The 20,000-nt window shown below is 34.9% G+C and overlaps 2 protein-coding genes across 2 annotated transcripts in view; both read right to left on the reverse strand.

The window, feature by feature from the left end:
• Positions 1 to 12,097, reverse strand: part of LOC113824668 (E3 ubiquitin-protein ligase RNF8) — a gene marked incomplete in the record, with an annotated part of 14,685 nt that extends 2,588 nt beyond the window's left edge. Inside the window, 7 exon segments of the mRNA XM_070125492.1 lie at positions 97 to 222; positions 369 to 467; positions 2,589 to 2,697; positions 6,618 to 6,767; positions 7,119 to 7,315; positions 7,440 to 7,550; positions 11,902 to 12,097. Of these exon segments, the coding sequence (XP_069981593.1) occupies positions 97 to 222; positions 369 to 467; positions 2,589 to 2,697; positions 6,618 to 6,767; positions 7,119 to 7,315; positions 7,440 to 7,550; positions 11,902 to 11,985 (876 nt within the window).
• A 6,672-nt stretch (positions 12,098 to 18,769) lies between these two features.
• Positions 18,770 to 20,000, reverse strand: part of LOC113824653 (uncharacterized protein DKFZp434B061) — a 12,872-nt gene continuing 11,641 nt past the window's right edge. The window contains exon 8 of the mRNA XM_070125493.1: positions 18,770 to 20,000. This exon is cut by the window's right edge and continues 456 nt beyond it. Coding sequence (XP_069981594.1) covers positions 18,943 to 20,000 — 1,058 coding nt within the window. The 3' untranslated portion in view covers positions 18,770 to 18,942.

Here is a 20,000-nt window from a genome sequence, read left to right on the forward strand (position 1 = left end):
CCATAGTTAACTTTGTATTTTGTATAACGAAAAGTTTGCTGACTAACTTCACTATAAATTCACCACACGCGCAATAAATGCTACAGTAATTTTTACTTGTTGCTGTAGTTCTTCCTTGTGTTCCTCTGTGACCTGCAAACGTTCCTGAAGTTTTTTTCGCTCTTCCTGCATCTGTCTTTCCAAATTAGCATTCTCTTCTTCTAATCGATGAAGAACTGCTTCCTGCAATCAGAATGAAAAGAATGCACTGATGAATAAGGAAAAACCTGACAATGTAACCATGACAAAGAACACATAGTAATCAATAATGAACATTTCTGTCCCTTGGTGCATGCCAAGCAGCTCAATGAAAACACGATTTAAAGTACCTTCTCTTGAAGTATTCGCATGCGTTGCTCCTCTTCCTTCCTAACATTCTCTTCCAAGGTTTTCCGTTCCTCCTCCAATCTGTTCTGAAGTTCTGACACCTGGTGAAAGATGGAAAGACATCAGCTCACTTGCTACGCAGATATGAGCTGCAGTTAAATTATGTCTAGATAGTGCTATCCCAAATGAACAGAGTTGAGGACAATTTTTCAGTATGAAAAATAAATGAATAAATAAATAATAAATATCCTAATTAAATAGTCTGTTCATTTAAGTCTGAGAGCTGGGTGAACACAAATCTTGGCTGTGACTGTTAGATGCACACGAGTAAGAGTTGTGATTGGAGTGTGTAGTCACTTCAGTTTGTTTGCCAAAAAGCAATGACTAACTTTTGCGGGCTGCATGCCACTAGAAGCTTGTGACCTAAGTAGTGACAGCTTTAATAATGATGATGATAATGTCAATACTGCCGATAAGGATAATGATAAGCATGTTAAAAATAATGATAATAGTAATGATAATTACAAAAATAACAATGTTTTACTTTTAACTGTTATCATTATTACCATTATCATTTCATACTATCATTATCATTAACATTGATGACGATGATGATGGATGATGATAAGCAGGAGGAAGGTCATGACAGCAATAGTAATAATCATTATCTAATTCATCATGATCACAATCATGATGATCAGCATGATGAACATAATATTCTTACTGCTGTTATTACAACTATCATCAACACTATTATTGTTGTTATCATTAACATCATCATTATTATTCTTCAGACAGGGGAGAACATTTTATTGTTCTAGGTAACAGCTCAAACTTCCTAATTAAGAAAAAAGTGTAATCAAAGTTTCATAATCAATGAGCCACGACTTTAATAGTGTACCAAAATGTTTTGGAAAGAACGTAGTGAAAGAACGAGGATTGAATCAAATGATATCCCTTATCAAGCTGAGTTTTTAGTATTCCTTCAAGATGGCCCTATCACGAGTCACTTATAGGGCTGTTGCTCATACTTATACCATATAAGTAAATATTGCATTTCTTTTTTCAATTATTATCAAGATCATCATCATATATGTTGTGATTACTAATATTATTATTACCATTATCATCAGTAATAGTAGTGGTTGTGGTAGTGGCTTTTAATCATGTAATTATTTCCTTTCTTTTCCTGGGTGAGAAGGCCTGGCACATCTCCCACTGAATTTAATGTTTGGGTGTTTCACTCCAGTTTCCAGCATTTTATTGTCTTCTAATATTTTACTTAGTCAAAAAATTTGAAATATGAGATAAAATGACCTTTTAGGAATGATGCTTACTTGATATTGCATATTCCAAAATACAGCAAGCAATGGAAAAAGAATAAATATAGAAATAACAAACTTTTAAGCCAAACACCCATGTAATGTGCTTGTGCCAGATGTAAGCAGTACAAATGCTAATAATTTATGAAGGAACAAGAAATTATATAATTGTTTCTTTGTTCTGTAAAGTATAAAGAAGTCATTTATCATTTTATAAATCTTAATAATCAACTATGATTTTCTTTAAAAACTTTTTTTGTGTGTATAATTTTTACTTATCTAGCAATGGAAATTGTTCTATATCTAAACTTCATATTCTTGGTTAAAAAATTAATTACATTAATATATACCTGTAAAAATATGAACAGTATTTTTACCAAGCCTTGTTTCAAACATTCCTAGGCTCCAGCTATCAAAATCGAATGAACAAAATATATAACCCTTACTATAGTCAACTTTCATTAGAAAAACAAGCCTGTTTGCTCTCAGTAATCAAATTTAGAGAGAGGAAAAGTGAGATACAGATACAGAGATTCCGATAAACTTTCATATACAGAGAGACACTTGGGACACCTTAGACAGAGAGCCAGACCGGCATCTCATGCCCATCAGCTAATCACCACTTGCTGTGGTGCTAGACAGCTCAAAGTGATTGGCTGACGGGCACAAGGTGCCACTCTGGCTCTACACCTAAGGTGTCCCATGTGTATCTGACTATGACCAATAGTGTCAGAAATATAGAGTGATTGAGAATGATATTGAGATAGAGATATAAAGTCTGAGTTAAATAGAGAGGAGGAGTAGGAGGAGAGGTAACAATGGTATTAACATTCAAAATAGTAGCAAGAGTAGCAGTCCTATATACTGGAGGATGAAAAAAGCCAAACACTAGAGTTTTACCTGATCCTTTAGACGTTGTGCAAGTGCCTCTTTCTCCTGTAACATCACCTGTTGTTGCACAGAACCAGCAGAGAACTGCTTTTCCAAAGCTTCCTTCTCCTGCTGATACCTAAGATGGAAAAAAATCTTAATGCTATTTTATTATAATAAGGGTTACCTTAGGCAAAATTTTATTAAACAAATAAACACAGTTTCAAAAACTGGCTAGAAACCAGTAACACAAGTGTTATAAGCATGCCTCATTAGTTTCATTGCATGAGCCCAGTTCATTCCATATTTCAAATAAGGGTCATCCCATGTCATATTATCCAGTACTTGTAACCACAAAGCTTTGGATTTCATATTTGGTACTTCTATGGTCACCACAGAGGTTAAACTAATGCCAAACTTTCAGCTTGACATCTTTTACTGTTTCAAAAATATATCCATTTAAATTTTACGCTGAATCCGCAATTTAACCAAAGAAAGGGTGTGGTGTGCATTTTTATGTGATAGTTTGAAAACATTTAAGGATATATGGCTGAAATGTTATAAGGAACCATTTCAATACCTGCTGAATTAACATATTATGCTTAAAAAGTTGTCAGATACACAAAGAATATTTGTTTCCTTATTTGATTAAAATTTCATCAGTTGTATATGAAGGCACAAGGAACTACATGCATTTGAAAATCTAATTTCAATAGAAAATGAGTACTGAATCACCTATGGTCTTTCATGAAAAGTGATCTCTTTTCTATAAATCATTAGTTCGTCTCTTGCCACTTAGAAAAAAGAAGTTATTTTCATACAGCTGATATTTATTCAGTCAAATTCCTATTAATATTGAGTAAAGAAGAGATATGATATAGACTTATACATATTACTTTTTCATCTCATCAAATACATTGTTGGTTACTTATGTTCTATAACCAGCCAGAGGTTGTAATAGGAGGTTGTATTTTGCAACATTTTTCATAATCCCTTACAAATAGAAGTATATACAATAACTACTAATAAATATACCTAAATGAAGATAATAATGTGAGGTTACACAAGATCTCTAGAATCAGGTAAACTAACTGCTGCTTATTCTTTTTACTTATCCTCGTCTACTTAGATTATTCTACATACATAGTTCTACATACTTTAGATAATCAACAATTATCCACTATACAGACAAATTACTACCAATAGGAAAATTTTAATACTATAGCATGTTCAAGTCACTTCAATACAACTCGACCATCAAAAAATCATCAACTGATGCCTTACCATCCTGTACACAAGACATAACTACACAACTATAACATTCCCACATTTGGACAGAAGGCATGATACAATCCCAGTTAGGTGTGAACCTGCAGTGTGGTCTGGAATTATATCAGTACAGTAAAACTCGTTTCCTGATTACTCGACTGTTTCAATTTATATCATCCGTTTCTCCATCTTGTAAATACATACAGTAAAAGTAACTTCTTTGACAGTATTTCTTATTACAGTAATTTTCCTTTTCCACCTGTGGACAAAATATTTCTTCCATACTTGTTAAGTCTAGGACCTAAATGATAGAAAATATTACCTTAAATTCGTTTCACACAGTCTATATTCCATATAATATAAATCAATACAAGTCAAAATGGATACAAAATTTGCCACCATAAACTTATGAAATTTATCAGCCATGAGCATAAAATATTAGTGACTTCCATAGCTTTCCTTTTGTGATTTCCATATGTATTTTCACATAGTAAACCTTTATTGAATTCATTTGCAAAATACCACCTCCTATACTTATATTGTATACCTCTCGACGGGCATACAACATACGTAACATGGATTTAAACAAAAACAGCAATGTATTTGATGAGAAGATAAACTAATATTTATAAGTACAAATTATATATCCTTATTAGTCAATATGAATAGAAATTGTTTGTGATTAAATATCAGCTGTATTAAAAGTTTTTTTTTTTCTAAGTGGCAAGAAAAGTACTAATGATCATAAATTAGAGATCACTTTTCATCAAAGACAATGTGTGATTCATTACTCATTTTCAATTGAAATAAATTTTGATTTACAAACACATGTAGTTCCTTGTACCTTCATACATAATTGATAAAATGTGAATCATATATGGAAGCAAGTATTCTCCTTCAAGGGGTGCATGATATTCCTTCATATCAATTTAGCCCCACCCTGAAATTTGACTAGATGTATGTCAAAATCGAACTTTTAAATGACATAAATGAAGACTAAATTGTGGTGATTTCTATGTATCTGATGACTTTTTAATATGATCTTTTAATTCTATAGGCATTAAAATGGATTCCTGTGAAATTTCAGGCAAATATCTTTAATAATTTTCTGACTATCTAACAAATGATTTCCAGTAAAATTTCAAGTATATATCTTCAATAATTTCAAACTATCTAAAAAGAAATGCATGCTGAAGTGCACTCCACACCCATTTATTGAAAAATTTGTTGACTCATGAAAGCATGAAAGTGATATTTTAGATTTTTCCTGATATCTTTGGCATCTATTAAAAAAAAAGGCATAGTAGTTACAAATTCTCTTTTTGCTTGATGATTTGCTATAAAATTATCCATACATTTTGACAGCTAATGGTTCCATTTGTATGTCTTCACTTTAGACACTGGAGTGTATAAGTTCCTTTCAACAAGCCAATGGCATTGAGTATGACATTATGTGGTGTCATCTGTGACATACTATAGCCCATGTGTGTTTAATCAGATAATATTTTTCTTTCTTTCTTTCTTTCTAAATAAATAAACAATCAACTATGAAGAGAAAGAAATGAAATGAAAGGAGTAAAGATGGGGAAAAAAAATTAAAGTAAATACATTACTGTACACCTCCCCTAAACTAAACCATAGTTGCAAAAAACTGATGCTGCTATATCATATCAAGTAACCAGATATCATCATGGAACTATGGTAGCAGCAAGCTAGTTACTTCAGAGCTGGATAGATTTTAGAAATTGCAGATACTTTAGCTCCTAAATCATACTTTATAGGTGGTCACACAAGCATTTTTTCCACAAGTCAGTGGTAACTTCAACTTTTGCACTTCCCTCATCTACTATTTGGTCAGAAGTAAAAGCAGATAATATGCATCATTCAGATATCTGCAAAGTAGGCATGGCAAGAGGGTCTGTTTTCTGATTTGACAAGAATGCTCAACTTCACTAATAATGATAATAAATATGGATTTCAATTAACATAACTGTCAAATAGATATTGCATTTTATATCCTTATATTTTTTGAATGTTTAATATTTTTACACAGAAATCCATTTGAAAGTATCTGTTACATCAAATGACTACAGTTCCTTGGCCCGCTATCCACTAACTTCGGGGTAAATCTACAGTTAACTTCACACTGATACCAGTATGAAGTTCTTACGCCAGATTTCAATACATATTTTTACTATTCTTCCTCTGAAATCACAAACGAACCCATGTACGTTGTTTTAGTAATCTCTGAGCCTCCATTTCTAAAGCAGATAAAAAAAAGCTGCAAGGAGGGCCAAACAGGCAACCATACATGCCACATTTCATGCTGAAATCAAGCAGATAGAAGATGGTTCCATTTGCCCAATGTGACCATCAAGTTGGGAAATCACCCACAGGATAACAATGAATGGGAAATCGCCCACAGGGTAACAATGAATGGGATATTGCCCTCAGGGTAACAATGAATGGCAAATCGTATCACATAATACAAAGTCATTGATATAAAATTAATAATTTGGAAATCCATGATAAGAAAGACAGTCCAGTATTTGCTCCTCCCATCATACCTGAAATAATTGAGAAAAAAAAGGAAAATAAAAAACAGGATGGACAGAAAATTAAATTTCATAGCTAATAAGCAATGACTTTGTACACGGTATGTAAATTCTTGATATTTCGTGTAACCAATTCAACATAAGGCAAAGAAAAGATTATGGAATTTAGAATAAGCACAACACCATGCATTTCATCCCATGCTATATATCTATATATAAAAATAAAACTGCTTACTTTTGCTGCAGATCATCTTTTTGGCTCTGCAGAGACAGAAGGAGCTCATCCCGCTCTGTCTGTAGCCTTTGCTGGACTGCATCACTCTTTTTCAGCTGTTCCTCCAATGCCTCACGTTCTAGGTTCAAGTTATTTGCAAGGGCACTTTTTCTGCATGTTTTGCCCAGAGAAGAAAAATTAGTTAACTATCATCTTTCCACATTTTCTTTTCTTGCAGCAATATAAGAATAGAGAAAAGGGATGAAACCAAAAGATCTACAAATTAATACATAGATTAAAGAAAAACATTACAGAAAATATCATAACACACCATATAATTTCAATGACATTTGCATAGATGTTAGTAATACAACTACATTTCTATGACTTATATAATAATAAATAATACAGATGATGTGAGCAGTAAACTGACCACAGTACTTAATTTCTTTTCACCATTTGTTGCCTTGGGTAAGCTACAGGCAAAACATCTAAGAACCAAAAATAAGATAATGAACTGACCTGTCATCCTCTGACTTCATCCTTTTTATGTCTGGTTGCTGAGAAGAGGAACTTCCTGCTCTACTGGGTATTTCCTTCAGCCCAAAGCGGTAGACAAAGGTTGCTGGCTGACCAAACTGTATTATGTCACCCACATTGATTGCATGCTGCTCTGCTTTTGGTATGGAATTTCCATTGACAAACACTCCATTAAGACTCTTCAAAATAAAAAATGGGAAAGAAAATGAATGAAGTACATTGCTGACAAACTCCTAGTGAAATCAATACCCAGCAACCTGTCCATTACACATTCTCATGACACAACTTGCACTTAGAACTTACAAGGTTGCTGACAGTCCACTGATCACTCTCTCGCTTAAATACTGCATGTCTGCGGGATATGAGCTGGTGTGGGATGACGTGAGTAGCTTCAATTGATCTACCAATCAAAACCTGAAGACAGAGAATAAGCAGACTGATATATTGTTTAAGATTTGTTAGTAAATATTATTCTTTGGATTACATTCATATAATCAATAAGTCTTGAGATTCTTAATGATAATGATAATAATAAAACTGAATGAAATAATGAACATGCTGTCCAGTTATATGAGGTGCGACTAGACTATTTTTTTCTATCATCCTTAGGTTCTGAATAGGCTACAGGTAGTGTCAACCAGGGCAATTTGGACAAGTTTTGGTCAAACTTTAGTCTAGTTTCCATAAAAATGGGTGAATAAAAAAATTTAATCAACATTAGTGGGTCATTACATATGCAACATTAGAGATTCAACTAATTTCAATGGAGATTTTCTGAATGGCAAATCTGAACAAACATGAAAAACACATGTAGTATATTTATTTTCAAAAGTTAGACTAGCCTACATATTCAAACAGAATCCCCTATCTTGTTTGTTTTGTTCTTCTCTTTCTCACTCTCGAACTCCCCTTGTCAATCTCACTGTTGGACACTGCAGATAAGAGTGTAACAGAGGAAAGTCTTTATATCCTCCTCAACAAATTCTTTTTTCTGCATCACTCCCTTTATGGTTTTTCTTTCTCTCTCACCATCTCCCAATCACTTATGCTGTTGGAAAGTGGGCCTTCTTCCTCTATGTCATTTCCAATCTTCTCTTCATGTTCATGTCGCTTAAATCACAGGGCCTTCTGTCTCTTCCTTATTTCCATTTCTTCTATTCTAATTTTTTCATAAATTCATCAGTCTTCATTCTGTATTATCTTCCCTATTTCCTCTTCTTTTATTTTACTTTCTTTCATAAATGCATCACGCATTATGACCCTTACTTCTGGAACTAATCTTCTAACACAACTTTCTAGACTTAAACACTAACCCAGGAAATATAACATAACAATGCAATTTTTTTTTTATGTTGATGGGATTGCATTACCAAGTAGAGGAGTTAGTGGGTGTTGATGGGTTTTCAAAACACAGGATGAATCTACTGTATTGTCCTTATTTAGAGTGCTTGGTTCTTGTGATGATGCGGGCAAGGGCTCTTTTGTATCTGTAGTTATCTGATGAATGCTGTTGTGCCACATGCAATGGGATCTAGTGGGTATCAGAACTTTCCTGCTTTATAAACACATACAGAGGTATTTTGGTCATGAAGACATTCTCCCAAGTTTTGGAATTATTATGTGGAATCTAATGGAAGTTTGTATTTGACCTGGGTATTTTTTGTCACCATAGTAAATTCAGACCAAAACTGAATTCTGAATATGAATGAAGGAAACTCAGTTGAGAATTTCTGACTTTTCCATATAAAACAATCTATGATGGATATGTGTACTGTCCACTGCAAATTTTATTTTATTCATTTAAATTATACCCATCACTCAAATGATCGCCTGGTGTGTCTTTTGGCACTGCTCGAGGGGAGGGTTGATGGAGGACTTTGCCCCCCAACACCACCATGGGAACACTGTCTTCAGCTCACTATGCACGGCAAGATAGAGCTGAAAGTCAGAAGCCCAAATGGACTTAAGCTGAGAGTAGCGCTTTCCGCAATCTTTTTATTTGTGACATTACCATTCATGTCTGCAGATTATTTTTTGTAATGATTACTGCAACTTTTTATATTCTACATACCATATTCAATTTACCCTAACTTAGTATATCCATACCGTAAATTTTAACCAATTTGAGGAAAAGAGCTTCATATACTGAAATTTACTTTGACTTAAATACATGTCACAACACATTTTGCTAAATCAACTGAATCGTTCAACATGTTTGCCCAGAACTTATATCACTTACATTTTCATTATTTACAATTTCAGTTCTGTTGCATAACAGTTCTGATGCATATCAATTTTTGCCTTTTTAATCACACTAGAAAAATTTCAATATTTGCTATACATTATTGGATATTCATAGATACTTTTTTTTTTTTAAGAGATATATACATCCAAATTAGACCAGTTTATTTAAGTCTCATTTACCCGTCAAAACTATGGAATCAAAAAGTTTTAAAAATCAACTAAAAATGACAGTTATTTACACTAGAATTATAGTAACTAAAACAGCTGGACTGACCATCACTCTTAACTGATAAATAGTTTGTTTTTGTCTTATCTCAGAGAAGAGCTACTTATCAAGAAAAACAATGCCTGGGCATTCAATTTGTCTAGAGACAATGACCAATGAATACAATCATTAAAGTAAGAGTCCAGTCATATACAAGGATAATTATTGGTTGCATGATATTCAGGGGGTTTCATAAAGTTCAACTGTTCAAGGTAGTTCAAAATGTGTTATCCCAAATATGCCAGGTATTGGCTGGGTATTACATCAGATGTTGACAGTAATGTTTAAGGGGACCGTCCCTGATGGAGAGGGGGGGGGGGTTAAATTGAGTTAGTTAGCGTATAGTATAGGTACATGGATGAGGAAACTACCAAACGAGAATTAAGCGCCTGCTATGGCTCATTGTCTTACAGCCGGCACGCGAGTCCCTCAGCACCCAGAGAGGTACATCGCTAACAAGCACCCAGGTATACCTATGTGGACTTTTGCTTGCGGCAATCGTGCATAAGGCATTTAATTATGACATTGCACATAGATATGTGTTCGTGAATGTTCAAGGAACACTTATATACCAATATCAAGAAAAAATTGTATCACCGTGATTTATGACGAAATATTTTATGAAATCTATCTAAAAAAAAAATGGAAGTTTTGTGTCCTTTTACACACGAAATATGCTTCGATCGAGACTCCCTGGTAATGTGCTTTAGTTTACGAGGTAATATATACGTATATCACATACGAAGCACTAATGCTTAAAAATAGCCTTATAAGGCAGGATTGAAATATTTCCGTTACATTTCGCTCAACGGTCAGTACATCACAGCAGGGGGCAATTTGAATTGATTTGAAATTGGTAGCTACCGTTGTAAAGACCAATTCAATACGAATGTTACCTAAATGTCAGACTTTTAAACTTCGGATGTATAAGCGAGATACAGATTATTTCATGTTGAAGATGATAGTACTCAGTAATACCTGCTCTGAAATAAAGGAATAAGGAACTAGTTCTCTCTGGAGATTCTATACGTCAGGGCCACATCCTTGAATCTAATAAATGGGGGTACTTTATTATACCAGTATATACATGGAGGATGACTATTGATCTTCACAAGGAGGTGGGGGTGGCACATGATGAATGCAGAGAATTTATTACTACCTCCTGCTTTTTAGTGTTATCTTGCTTGTTTAATCCTACCACCTTCCTTAAAATAATATGCTATCCCTGTTGTCAAGAACATGATTGTCAATTTTTCTTTGTTTTCCTAGAATAATATAATCATATATTAATCAAATTTTATTGGGTTTAAAGCCCCTACCTCCATGTGACATACTTTATTCAGCAATCTAAATTGCTGGGACTGGGCGTGCCCCTTGGGCAATGCCTGTGGGGAGGGTTGATGGGGCGGGTCTGCCCCCAAGGAAACATTGTCTTCACCTAGATAGGCACAGCAAGATAGAGCTAGGAGGAAGCTAGGAGTGGTGCTTTCCTCAATCTTTTTTGTTTATTTGTGGTATTACAGTTTGTGCTCGCAAATTATTACTTGTAACATCGACCACAACTCTAAAAGAATATCGTCTTCAGTTTGCCTTAGCTTAGTGCATCCATACTGTAAAGATTAATCAAAGATGTAAACCTCACATAAAGTATATTAGTATCCTGCTAGAACTTAAATGGAGAATACATATCAAGCACTTCACCATAATACCATTAGGCACAGAGATAATTAATTAATGTGCCTACAAGATATTCTGTAAATGGTGTAAATTGAATGAAACACTTCACATATTCATTTTACACAAAATAATATTCAACCAATTATTTAAGCGTACTCCAACAGCCAACCAAAGTACCCTGACTTCCCCAGATTCCATTTAGCTTGCTGGATGAGACCGAATGGAATGCAAACTCAGAAACTAATGATTTGCTACAAAACTAAACCACCCATTTATACTAATGATGTAAAAATAAATGTTATGAAGATTTTCTGTAATACATTTTTGTATAACCTCGATTTCCCAATCTGCTCTTTCTTTACAGACTGAACTTGGGTAGCCACTGTCTTGATAAAGGCATTAGGAACAGTCTCTGCATAGAGTTCGTTAGAATTCAGGACAAGCCTTATACTCTATTAATATTACATAATGAATTCCAAAGACGAAAATAATACAAAATACTCTTTAATATAATTTCTTATCTCCTTGGCTCCTGACAAGACTAACTATTTCACAAGAAAATCACAAGTATCATTTCACCTCATCCTTCTTAAAAGGAATGATCGCACTCTGGCCATCATGAGGAGCTTGTCGTTTCAGGTAGAAACACTTTCTCTTCTCCATTGCTAACAACAGAGAAATGTTCTCCTTAATTGACTTTTGTTTCCTGTTGTAACTCCACAAATTTAAACGGGTTTGTTGTGGTTCAGTTTCGAGGGGCAACGGAACTATACCCTTTTTCACGTTCCTTTGCTATGGGATACGGGCCTAATCCTTTGTTAACATTTTTGTTATAAAGCAGTGGTTCTTAAAATTTTTAGTCACCCATATAAGAATCTGATGAAAGCTATGGATCCCCTTCCCCAGAAATATTCACGTAAACACATCTTAGTATGCAATGTGTATAATGTACTTTATTGATTGAGATTTGACTGTCTCACGCATGCATGAGATACACAAAGTATTATTAAACTTTCAAGTAAAATAGTAATGATAATAATGATAATACTAATACTAATAATAATGATGATGATGATGATGATAATAATAATAATAATAATAATAATAATAATAATAATAATAATAATAATAATAATAATAATAATAATAATAATAATAATAATGATGATGATGATGATGATGATGATGATGATGATGATAATAATAATAATAATAATAATAATAATAATAATAATAATAATAATAACAATAATAATAATAATAATAATAATAAGATGAAGAAGAAGAAGAAGAAGAAGAAAATGATAATAATAATATAAATGTAAATAACCAAGATCCTCACGGCCCATCCATAGACCTTCCGTTCTAAAGGATGGTATAATTATTGAAACTATCATCACTGACATCAACCTTATCGTTTCTTCTACATTTATTGTGATTCTTATGATTACTATTATTGGTATTAGCACTTTTATTGTTGTCATTATCATTGTTTTTTATCATTACTGTTAATATCATCATTATCATTATCATTTGTATTACCATCATCATCATCATCATTTTTTTATTATTATCATCATTACCATCATCATTATCATTATTATTATCATTACCGTCATCACTATCATTATTATTATCATTGTTATTATCATCGTTGTTATTATCATTATCATCGTTACTATTGCTATCATCATTCCTATCAATTGCTGCAACTGCGAGGGGACGCCTCATTTGGCCTGAGCTCATTTCAACATTTTAATGGATGATCGAAATGGATTACTATGATTTTTAGTTGAAACAAAAGAGGGTAAAAGTCGATTAACCGACATTTGGGTAGAATAACCAGAGTAGACTCGACCAGGGTTGTTCAAAAAACGGATAAACGGAAACTAAAGGATAAAAATTTTCATCGTTCTCTTTTCTTTGCCACGTCTTTCTACATTTTTTTTCTTCCTGTTCTTGCATCTCCTCTTTGATTTAATTTGCTTTTGTACATAATAGTCTTTGGTTTGATCTCTGATTCTGAAGCAAGGGTATAAGCAATAAAATGATATTATTCACTCTTTCCATTCTTTCCTTCGACCAAAGACTTATTGAGATTCATAAACTGATTAGCACCATGAACCAGAAGGAACCTTTGAATGAAAATGGCGTGATGAAGACGTAGCACCGTTTTCGTTGACCAAAGGCCCTTTCATGTCAACAGATTTCTCTCAGTTTTTGCATCTTAATCTTGTGCTTGGAGGATCTATGCTACTAGATGGTTTTTACTGATAAATAAAATAAAGATCACATAATCTTACTATTTACAATATTGAAATATTCTTAAAATTAATGATATTCAATTAAAGCAATGTGATATATATGATGCTGAAACCTAACTTGCCTGTGTACATGGGCGTCATGTTTGTTCACTCAGCTTAATGGAAAGCAATTTCGAGAAAATAAATGGGGAGGTCCTTATCAAGCTGAACATTTTCTTACTTTCTGTTCTAAAAAAAAGAGAAAAAAAGAGAGAAAAATCCTGCAAGGGAAATCCGTTGCAAGTCCAAAGTTGAGTCATGCCTAGAAGCGTCGATAGCGCAAGCACTTATTATGCGATTTGCCTGGCTGGGTTGATTTCCTCAAGGTCTATATAAGTATAGGTCTCGTCACTAAGCGACTCAAATTCGTCCATCTCGCGCATGACGTAATCTGGAGACCGAGTCTGGGGGTTCGATGCTATCGTGTGGTCATTCTTTGATGTGAGGTAGAGCCGTAAGGATCTCTCCCTCTCTCCGTTTTCGCTCGCTTGACTGACCGGCGCGTGCAGAACCACAATACCCAGTGATTGGTTGCAGCTTATATATGTACATTTATGTTATTATTATGTTTATGTATTGCCATTATTATTATTATTATTATTATTATTATTATTATTAACATTATTATTGTTATTGTTGTATGATTTGTTTTATAATAAATTCGTCAAAAAACATTTGGAGTTTACATATGCCATGTCTTTTTTTTACGTCTTTATTATGCCATTTCTAAGCTGCAACATGAAAATTACAAAACTAAATTGACGTAGAATATGTGATATAGGTCTATAAACAATCGCTGATAATCATCGCCTGTAAAATCTGTTCAATATGCAAATCGTTCAACGTGCCGACATCTAAAATTACTTAAGTATTAGCTCATTTACCACCGTTTTCTATTATCTCCCTCCCACCCTACCATGCTCTAATTCCCCCCGCCCCCCTTGCTCTCAGCTCTCTCCAAGTGACGTTATAGGCCTTATCACCCAAAGCTGCGCAGAACTCCGAAGTGACGAGACCTGTACTGATATAGACCTTGGATTTCCTTACTGTGTGTATTTACGGCAACACAGATACGCATCTATGACTGGGCTAGATGTGCTATAAGCCCAGGGGTAAGAAGGCGGGTTGGCGGAGTGGAGGGGCCCAATTTTGTTTCAAAGGACGGCGGGAAAAGATTTTATTTTATTATCATTTGAACAAGAGGGGATGAGAGTCGAATACCGATGTTTTTAGGGGTAGAGTAACCAGGGACATGAGCGCAGAGTAGAAATGACGGAGATTTGCTTTCCAGTTATTGTCACTCACAGGGCGTAGCAGGCTTGGTCACGGTTGCTAAAGACATGATTATTTTCATTCATTTTGTTTATTGTACGAGCAGTACAATATATATATATATATATATATATAATATATATATATATATATATATATGTATATACATGTATATATATACACACACATATATAATTATATGTGTATATGAGCATACTTACAAACATATACATATATATGTATGTATGTATACATATATATATATATATATATATATATATATATATATATATATATATATGTATGTGTGTGTGTGTGTGTGTGTGTGTGTGTGTGTGTGTGTGTGTGTGTATACATAAACACACACAAACACACACATACTTATAAGTATATGTGTATATATGTATACATATATATATATATATATATATATATATATATATATATATATATATTCTTTCTCTTTGCCTTTTCCCGCCTTTATGCGGGGTCGGCATTTTTGACCAACCTCCTCAACTCGGCCCAATCCCTCTACTCGTTTCCTTGCAAGTTTTTTTTTTTTTTTTTCTTTCTATTAGATCTCTCTTTATATTTTCCATCCAATTTCTTTTCGGCCTCCAAACTGCCCGTTTTCCATCTGGCGCAGTGGTAAGGTGCGGGTCTAGCAATCTTGCGGACCTGCGTTCAATCCCACGCCCGGCTATTCCTTGCACACAGGGGGAGATTTGGGCAAAATAAAACAGATGATATGTCACAGCAAAGAACATCAATTGTAAAAAATGGAATTAAAACTAAATCAAAACAATCAAAACAATCGTCTCTTCTCATTACGTGTCCGTATCACTGTAATCTTCTTTCCTGCACTTTCTTTGCAAACTTTTCAACCTTCACTATCCATCTAACCCTTTCGTTCCTAATCTCATTTAGTCTTGTTACTCCACACATCCACCTGAGCATCTTCATCTCCTCAACCTCAATCTTTCTTGTGACTTTTTCGTTGGCCAAGTCTCTGCACCATAAATCATAACCGGCCTAATAGTTGTTCTGTATAATTTGCCTTTATCCCAATACATCCATAATGAGGTAGAACAGATAAGGACTTAACCTGATGTAGACCAACTTGAAACTTTGAGGCCGAGATGCAGTCGGGCCAATCTTCAAGATTGCAAAGTTTCATTGGAATCGGTCGGGTAGAAGCAGAGGTACAGAGGGATCCAAAATCGCTTAGATTAAGGTACACATACAGTGGTACGACCATTTTTAGAAGCAGGATCCCACAAGAACGGAAAGAGATAGAGAGATGATAGAAAGGTCTTGTAAAGGACCGTGTTTTGTTGGGGGTAGGCATCTTGCCAAAATCGAGGTTTTTGTGTTTTTAAGCCCCCAAAAGCAGGTATATATGAATATGATATATGTAATATATATTCACACATATATATGCATGCTTATATATATATATATATATATATATATATATATATATATATATATATATATATATATATACACCCAATAACAAAATAAGTGATTTTTTTTTCTCCAAAAACATGAAATTGTTTGGCTAGCCCAGGGACCCAACAATGTGGAGGAGACAAAATATTCATTCCATTCTTGTGACACAAAACTCATTCCCTTATCTTTGGCAACTTTCTTGTACCATCGTGGCCCACAAACTTTCATTTGGTTAACAGTTCCAATACATCTAATTCTAGTATTAGTTGGAAAGTTTTGAATTCCAGCATTTTTCCGCACCCGCCCTCACATTCTCTCTTTCTCTTTGTCTCTCTCTCTCTCTTCCTCTACAATCCTAATTCTGAGTTATGGGTTGGGAAGGTGATCAAATAAGGCAGCTTTTAGTTACTGACTTCTTGCCTCATTATTTGCTGCCTACACTGGCATCCTTAAATTTAATTCGTTTTGAGTCGAAAGAACGGAACGACTGCACGCCCCGTGGACGAATCCAAAATATTTTAAATCTCCTCCACATTGTTTTTTGAAAAAAATATATGCATATTTGGGTGTGTGTGTTTCTGTGTCTATTTACGTATATATATGCATACATACGTACGTACATATACATATCACGTATGTCTCAGACAGGGATTCATATTTTCATTAATCACGAATCGTCTCGAGTGCTTATAAAATTCATATATAGAGTATCCCAGAATGTTTCTGTGGCTTCTTAGCAGTACATCAAATATAGGTTCACCCTATACCGGTTAAAATTTGAAGTCAGTCATGACAGCCAATGAAACATGGTAAGAATTATCATGTCCAAGTCATATAATGTGGTATTGACTTCTAGGCCCGGATTCACTAACATACGATCGTAACGCATTTACCAGTGGTCATTTACCATTGTATTCACCAGTGATAGCAAAGCAGGATTTAAAAAGAAATGGTAATTTGGATATGCTGAGTTGCAATCGTAAAGCGACTCATTCTAATGGTAGCCAACAGCGGGCTCTAGTAAAGCAGTTCAACCAATCAGCGAGCGCCATGAATAATGTCTTAGGTACCCTCGGCCAATCACGTAACATGTAAACAGAACTAAACACAGCGAAATTTTTATAATAATCGTCACAGTTGAAACACTATTTCAACAAATGTAGAAAGAAAATTATAAATATTTATTTGATTATATCCCTCGTATGGGATATTCATTTACTGTGTAGATAGGAACCAATACAAACAATGTTATATTGATATATTATTGTTTACCTCAAACCAAAGAGACAGGCCAAACAGCTTTTTATTTATATATTATTCATCATTGTTAAACAAAGAATCGGACCAAACAAACATTTTATTTATTCATCGCCATCTTTTGTCAATGGAAATATTTCAAGCTTATTCTTGCCCATGCACTTTGGAGCTTATTGTCAAAATGCCGACAGACACAAATATTGTTACACTCGTTTAGCGTTGGTATTGCCAGTTTATGTATCAGCAAGGTAGTTTTTTCTCTCTCTCTCTCTCTCTCTCTCTCTAGCATTTGTAATAATTATGTCAGAGAAGAGTTCACTTATTTTTCGGTTCCATGTATTTTACTATAATGTAGGCCTATAATTTTACGAGAATTTGTGTGGATTTTATTCTTGCTAGTTTCATGTGAAATTTGCATTTCTTCAGTATATTCGCATTGTGATATCTGTTTGCCATCGTATTAGTTACATCGGGTGTAAACACAAACCCAAAACTTTACTTAGATATTGATTTTTTGACAAGATAACACGTGATGACATCGTCTTCCCAGAAGTTACCAGTGCTTTGACCACTGGTAAAATTTACCATGGTAACTCCAATGGCAGGTTGTTAGTGAATACCACCGCTGTCTGTTTACCATGTAACTGTAGTTACCAGTAATTTTACCGTCGTAAGTGCGTTAGTGAATCCGGTTCCAGGGGGATGAAAATCATTCTGTACTTCTATGATTTAACAATAAAAGATATCAAAGGAAAGGCTGTTTACTTTAATTCGGTGTGTAATTATCCAGTTGTGTTACATTCAAAGTTTACATGGAGCGCCCTCGCGGTGGATATGTCAGGATAAGATTGTTTGAATCCGCGATAAACATTTGAAAGCTTAAACAACCCTGCGAAGCGAAGAGTAGTGTGTAAATAAACAAGTGTGAGTCGCAGTCCCCGATTCATATGCTTTTTCTTTAATATAATCTACCTTAATGTTTTACTTTTAATTAAAAATCGTAATAACGTATTGAGCTGTTAATTATTTTTCTTATCGTCTTGATTAAAAATCAAATAATGAAAAGTAGTTTCCGTTTTCAAAACTTTGTATGTCAGAAAAAAAAAAAAATCGTGATCCTTTGTTCACTCTGTTGTCCTTTTTATTGCCTCCTTCTTTCCTTCTTTCTCTTCACCTTTGATTTCAAATAGTGAAGGTAAATAAAAAATAAAACCACAAGTTCATGCTACAATTTTACCAGGCCAAAGATGCCAGATTAATAATTTTCAGCTTTTGTCATGTGAAAAAGGCAAATGATTATAATAAAACCAATGGAGTTTGGGAGTTGCCTTATCTTCTAAACTGTCGAGGTACCAGTTGACGCTCCCGTTGTTGCATCCGTTGTAGGACCTGTCGGAGCACTTGTTGTAGGTGCTTCTGTTGTTGGAGCATCCGTTGTCAGTTCGCCTGTTGGAGCATTTGTTGTAGGTGCTTCTGTTGTCGGTGTATCTGTTGAACCATCCGTTGTCAGAACACCTGTTGGAGCACTCGTCGGTGTATCTGTTGTTGCAGCATTTGTTGTCGGTGTATCTGTTGTTGGAGCATTTGTTATCGGTGTATCTGTTGTTGGAGCATTTGTTGTCGGTGTATCTGTTGTTGGAGCATTTGTTGTCGGTGTATCTGTTGTTGGAGCATTTGTTGTCGGTGCATCTGTTGTTGGAGCATTTGTTGTCGGTTCATCTGTTGTCGGTGCACCTGTTGTTGGAGCATTTGTTGTAGGTGCATCTGTTGTTGGAGCATCCGTTGTCAGTTCGCCTGTTGGAGCATTTGTTGTAGGTGCATCTGTTGGAGCACTTGTTGCCGGTGCATCTGTTGTTGGAACACTTGTTGTCGGTGCATCTGTTGTTGGAGCATTTGTCGGTGTATCTGTTGGAGCATTTGTTGTCGGTGGATCTGTTGTCAGTGCATCTGTTGTTGGAGCATTTGTTGTAGGTGCATCTGTTGATGCATCTCTTGTTGTAGTTGTTAATGAGACAGCTGTTGTTGCAGTTGTTGGAGCATCTGTTGATGGTCCATCGGTCGGTGTATTCTTTGAAGTCGCTATTGTTACAGAAGTTGGAGCCGCTGTTGATGGTGCAGATGTTGGAACATTTGTTGTTGGGATATCTGTTGCTGGAGAAGCTGGTGTCGGTGCGTCGGTTGTTAAAGCATTTGTTGCTGGTGCAGGTGTTGGAGCCGCTGTTGCTGGTGCAGGTGTTGGAGCCGCTGTTGACGGTGCAGGTGTTGGTGCCGCTGTTGATGGTGCAGGTGTTGGAACCGCTGTTGGAGCAACTGTTGGGGGTGCAGGTGTTGGTGCCGCTGTTGATGGTGCAGGTGTTGGGGCCGATGTTGATGGAGCAGGTGTTGGAGCAACTG

The sequence above is a fragment of the Penaeus vannamei genome, chromosome 9 (genome assembly GCF_042767895.1).
Source record: "Penaeus vannamei isolate JL-2024 chromosome 9, ASM4276789v1, whole genome shotgun sequence".
Taxonomy (NCBI): Eukaryota; Metazoa; Arthropoda; class Malacostraca; order Decapoda; family Penaeidae; genus Penaeus; species Penaeus vannamei.